Source organism: Stigmatopora argus, chromosome 16, assembly GCF_051989625.1.
Source record: "Stigmatopora argus isolate UIUO_Sarg chromosome 16, RoL_Sarg_1.0, whole genome shotgun sequence".
In the NCBI taxonomy this organism is placed as follows: Eukaryota; Metazoa; Chordata; class Actinopteri; order Syngnathiformes; family Syngnathidae; genus Stigmatopora; species Stigmatopora argus.
Window position 1 is genome coordinate 4,941,799 of NC_135402.1, and position 5,768 is coordinate 4,947,566.

The 5,768-nt window shown below is 43.5% G+C and overlaps 1 protein-coding gene across 1 annotated transcript; it reads right to left on the reverse strand.

Moving 5' to 3' along the window:
* Nucleotides 1-3: 3 nt before the first annotated feature.
* On the reverse strand, nt 4-5,521 carry mat2aa (methionine adenosyltransferase 2Aa). The gene is made up of 9 exons (XM_077622704.1): nt 5,228-5,521; nt 3,897-3,974; nt 3,495-3,617; nt 2,432-2,544; nt 2,213-2,356; nt 1,906-2,124; nt 1,554-1,736; nt 1,339-1,472; nt 4-1,272 (listed from the first exon to the last, which is right to left on the reverse strand). The coding sequence occupies exons 1-9, from the start codon at nt 5,319-5,321 to the stop codon at nt 1,170-1,172; spliced, it is 1,191 nt and encodes a 396-aa protein (XP_077478830.1). The 5' UTR covers nt 5,322-5,521; the 3' UTR covers nt 4-1,169.
* Between the last annotated feature and the right edge of the window lie 247 nt (nt 5,522-5,768).

Genomic DNA, 5,768 nt, shown 5'->3' on the forward strand with positions numbered 1-5,768 from the left:
ACACACAATTGAATTGCATGAGTAACACATGCCGTTTATTTTGAGGGAGAAGTTTAACATAAGGTCTGACTACTGAGCTTGTAGCAATGAAAAAGAAAAGGGTTGGGGTGGTCGGCAATGCAGAAATTGAGAAAAGGCACTTGCACAAGCACACGGATAAACTTTTCCTTTACAAAACAGATTAGGGATAAATTGGGAGATCCCGTGTAAACAGACTGGTTTCTCTGTACAACACCAGTCAATTAAGGTCTCTCCCATTTTTGGGGGATGTAAACATAAAGGTGGGTTCTTTTACCTGATAGTTAAAAACAAGCACACATTCACTCTACTATTATTAGTGGTTGCATCAAATTTCTCTGTAGTACACTCCAGGAACCACCTTATGGCGTCAGAGACAACAAATACCCAAAGGCCATGCCAAAATTCCTTTCACCTTGCTTATTAAAGCCTGGGTTTATCAATTTTTGAGACGATTCGCTTTTGTGTATAAACTGGACTGACATGGGATGTGTGGTTGAAGATGGTCGTTTACGTCATATTCAATATAGGGAAAAGTGTCAGAAGAGTGCAACAAATAGTTAAATCTTAACATCTTTCGTCAGTATGGCAAACTTAACTTGTCATAGAAGGCGCCTTAAACACAACGCCAAAAGTGGGATATCGACGGACATTTTTCGCCACTGATGACAACAATATTGTCCCGTGAGAGTAAAAAAAGAAATAATAATAATTTACGCATCAAGTATGGGGGCGATGTCAAAAGGCAAAGGCAGGCCCCACTGCCATAGGCTGTGCTACTCTGTAACGACACCAAGAACAGTTAACCTCGTTAAGAATGCTACCCTGACATTTACAGTGACAAACTATAATAAAAATGGAGTGTTCACGTGAAGCCCGACACCGCCAGAATCGTCATTAGCAGCTTCTGACTTCTCTGTAAAACGTCAGAAAGAAAATGGCGTGAAGGGCCAACACGGACAGAGGAGCCGACCGACTTAGGCTGTGCGCTTGATTGGCCTCGGCAAAGTGTAATCTCAATGGACATGTGCTTCTGAAATAGCATCAAGCAGGCAGACAAATTGGCTCAAAACTAAAAGACAAAAGAAGGAAAAACTTATGACTTTCTATGGGGGTTAGGAAAGCAGGAAGGATATGATAGAGGTTCAAGGTTAATATTTGAGCTCCTTGGGAACCTCCCACGAAAAGAGGACGCGACCAAAGTGACCATAAACCGCAGTGCGCTGGTAGATGGGCTTCTTTAGGTCCAAATCTCTGCCACAGGAAAAAGTACAGATGTGAGTGAAACAGTGATGAGACCACAAATCTGCAAAAGTATACCTGACAATGACTCCTGGACGAAGGTCAAAATTCGTCCTCACAATGTCCAAAAGCTCGCTCTCATTCTTCTGGGACGTCCCGTAGTGGAAGATGGAGACGGAGAGCGGTTGCGCGACTCCGATGGCATAGGACACCTGCACCAATTGTATTTATTTTATTTTTTATGTCGCATTTACTTTAGTACACTTGTGATCTGCTTTTTGCTTCGCTTTTACCTGCACCAAAACGCGCCTGCACAGTCCCGCTTTCACCAGCGACTTGGCCACCCAGCGAGCGGCATAGGCAGCAGAGCGGTCCACCTTGGTGTAGTCCTTTCCGGAGAAAGCTCCGCCTCCGTGGGCCCCCCAGCCGCCATAAGTGTCTACGATGATCTTCCGCCCCGTCAAACCAGCGTCACCCTGAGGGAGGTGACTCAACTTGAGTTTATTGTGAGGATGCTTTACAAAGCAAAATAAGCATATAGTATTTCTTGGACACCACACAATTGGAGACCTATCATCATCATCATAAGGGCACTGGAAGACCTCAAATGGATGACATGAAATGTAAGACCACTTGACGTCTTACCTGCGGCCCCCCGATCACAAAGCGACCGCTAGGCTGAAGGTGATAGACGGTCTTCTCATCTAGGTAGGCGGGAGGGACCACCGCTTTGACCACTTGCTCTTTCAGACTGAGTCTCATTTCCTCAAGCCCGATGAACTCGTCGTGCTGTACGGAGATGACAATGGTGTGGACGCGCAATGGCACCACGGCGCCCCCGTCCTGTCTGTACTGCACTGTGACCTGCAGATTTGACACGCATCGTGGCACTCAACAAATATAGACGGGACAAACGCGAGGCGCGGAGCCGGATCAATTGCCGTTGTGTGACCTGAGCTTTGGAATCTGGTCGGAGCCACGGCAGCGTTCCGTCCCGGCGTAATTCGGCCATCTTGGCGTTGAGCTTGTGGGCCAAGACGATGGTGAGAGGCATGCATTCCTCCGTTTCGTCGGTGGCGTACCCAAACATCAGACCCTGCGCGAGAGGTCGTTTGATGAGGCCAAGGCGAGAGCTGGAAGCGGCGATGTCAAAGCGGGTGTGTCATCACACCTGGTCGCCGGCGCCCACGTCCTCTTCTTTACGGTCCAGGTAAACGCCTTGAGCGATGTCGCAGGACTGCTGCTCCAAAGCCACCAGCACATTGCAGGTCTTATAGTCGAAGCCTGCGGGATACACAACAACAAAAAGCCTCAATCATATGTTGGTGTCGCAACGTAAAATTGGGCTGGGCGTTGACCGTAAATTCCGGATTGTTATCCGTGACTAATGATTTAATTACAGACGCTACCAACCTACGAACGAGTTACGTTCCGAACGATCGTTCGTGAGGTGAATTTGTTCGTAAGTTGCTTCAGTGCTATATTTTGTATTATAATTTATGTTTAAGGCCTATATAAGTATATTGAAGGTTTATATAAGTATTTTTAAGGCTTGTATAAGTAACCTAAGACACACACAGTATGTACATGTACGTAATAAGATAAATAAAATGAAGTTTAACTTACTTTTGGAAGATGTACTCGATGCTTAAGGAGATGATCGAGGAGGAGGAGGAAGAGGCCGAAAGAAGCGATCTAACGACGATTGCAGTTTTCTTCTTTTTTTCCTCATAAATGATGAGGTAGCACTGTATGGCATCATTCAATTGATTTGCAACCTTTGTGCAACTTTCAATATTTGGGTCTTGCTGCTCGAAGAGTGCGATGGCTTTATCTACGAGCGAAAACCCGTCGGCCAAGAGTTTCGTCTCGAATTTGTTCATGGGGACAGGAGTTTCTTCCTCCTCCTCGACACGTTGCTGAGCCTCCAACTCCATGCTCTCACATCGCCAAGCGTCGGTATTAGAGGCGGAAAGAAGCACTACTCGGAAAAAGGCGCGCAATACAAAATCTATATTTCATACGCGCAGACATGTTCGTATGTACCGTTGTTCGTAACTCGAATGTTCGTAAGTAGGGGAGCGTCTGTATGGCTTTTCGAAGGAACCCCTGTTTTACGTGTTTAAGTTATAAACGAAAACATGTCTCATAACACCACATTTCTCTAACGGGTATCTGCCGTTTTAAATTGCGCCAAATGGGAGGAGACATTTTGCAGAGGTTTGTTAGTTTACCTTTGGAAGAGTCGTCATAGCCAATGTGCTTGATTGTCTCTCGTACAATCTTCTGGTAGTCTACGACGGCCCTAGAGGTGATCTCCCCAGCCAGCAGGATCATCCCCGTCTTAGCAACTGTCTCTGTAAATGTGAAAGAGATTAGTTTAGATCTAAAGTGCGACAGACCCTTAAGTACAACATACAAGAACTAACACGTACGGAATGTTTAACTTTTTGGAATTAATAGGAAGGACATAGAACAAAACGCATTTTAGCAACATTAAAACATCAATCAAGAGCCAAGCAGTGAAGGAAAATGCCTGAAGGACATGTTCCAAAGAGAGCGGTTTAATTCCGAGAAGTTTTTTTTATTGGTCTATTATTATAAAGTTCTGACATCATGAGAAATAAATAACTTACCACACGCTACTTTGGCATCTGGGTCTTGGGAGAGGTGTGCATCCAAAACAGCATCACTAATTTGGTCACAAATCTTATCTGTGGAATGAAAAACATACATGTGAGCTATTACATTAAAATATTGAACCAGTCATATTCTCAGCTAAAATAAACTTGAATCAAAAACATTTTTTAAACAATCTTCTTATTGGTGTGGTGTGCCACTGTGCAGATTACTGGCTCATAGGGTTTCCAGTAAGCTGATGTCACAATAATGGCATGTTTGTCTGATTTGTTATGAGTTTAACTCATTCACTACCAATGACAACAATAGAGCTCCAAGCAATTTTGACTGGGAGGAATTGGCAATGATTGCAGCTTCTGTAGTGGATATGTATTGAAAATGTATCTGACATACCTGTCAACCTCTGCCGATAACTGCCCTTATAAATGATTATTGATTCCCCTTACAAACCCCCCAAAAACCTTACAAACACCGTACGAGTCGTACGGTGTTTGTAAGGTTTTGGGGGGGTTTGTAAGGGGAATCAATAATCATTTATAAGGGCAGTTATCGGCAGAGGTTGACAGGTATGGTATCATAAACTTAAATAATTCACTGCTAGCCCGGTGTGTGTTGTACTTATAATCACAACAAAGAGATAAATTTACATTAAAGACATCCATTGAAGGCAATATACACGTTTTTAGAGGTTGAGGTCTAATACTACAACTGAATTTCAAATGGCAATTGGGGTGTCGTGGAGTGGGGTCAACAAAAATGATTTTAGCCAAAAACAACTATTTGCACTATTGCACGCTGTTTTTTTTTACAAGAGTTTTGAAAACATCCCTCTTCTCCATGACATCTTGTTAGATTTACAATTTCCGGGGATCTTATGCACTAACGCAATCGGAAGTGCGTCATGATGCTAATGCACGTTCAAGTACGCCATAAATGACTGATCCCATTCAAACACAGGAATACTAGAAAATATTAATGTTTCCAGTTCAAAGACGAAAATATTAATATGTTTCCAGTTCAAAGACAACGTATGTGAAACCATTTATACAATGGAGCCCAATTTAAATTAAAATGTACTCCAAATAACCAGTTTCGTAGTTGACAGAACCTGTCCGCATCTAATTAGCAAGCTAGCAGCAGTGTTCCCTCCCGCTTTGATAGTGCGAGTTAAGGTGCTTAAAAACACAATTAAGTCCTTTAAAATGTTGTGAAAGCAAAATAGACGTATCAGATCGTTGCGCATTATTTCAGAAGCACGCTAGATGACAATAGCCCGTCCACTTAAAACGAGACACAAGACTTATTTGCATTATGAATTGTAACTCACCGGGATGGCCTTCTCCAACAGATTCGGACGTGAAGAGGAAGCAGTCTTCGTCGACGTGCGAGTTGTTATGGAAACCGTTGAGCTCGCCGTTCATCTTGATTACTGTTAGCTAACAAGCTAGGTGTTGTACGAGAAATAGGACGAGCAAACGAAATAAAATGGACGCGTCTGTGTCTTCTGTTCTGACTTGTATAAACTGAAGAAGCACACTACGATGCGCTTCAGGGGACTCGCCGATGGTGATCTATAAACTGGTTGGATTACTTGAGTCGTTGCATGTGAGGAGAAGGTGTGGCTTATTAGAGGCCAGCCCATATTATGCTCGTACTGCCGACCACGTGGTGCAGGTGGGGGTAAACACAGGGCCTTTTTGCCTGACTAAATTTGTACAGGTTGCCTGAAAAGTAGCTTAAAATGTAAATGTGAACAAATAATTCAACATTATATGACGATAATAACTCATTGGCTGACATTTGGACGGCGTCCAAACTACGGGCAGCAGAAAATAATTGAGAAAATCTCATTAAAAGTCAGGCACAAG

What these genes read in the sequence shown, in the direction of transcription:
- mat2aa (XM_077622704.1), bottom strand. Translation starts at nt 5,321, where the DNA reads ATGAACGGCGAGCTCAACGGTTTCCATAACAACTCGCACGTCGACGAA. An exon ending in TGTTGGAGAAGGCCATCCCG is followed by an intron (nt 3,975 to 5,227) that starts GTGAGTTACAAT and finishes TTCATTCCACAG; the next exon opens with ATAAGATTTGTGACCAAATT. An exon ending in GACCAGATTCCAAAGCTCAG is followed by an intron (nt 2,125 to 2,212) that starts GTCACACAACGG and finishes TCAAATCTGCAG; the next exon opens with GTCACAGTGCAGTACAGACA.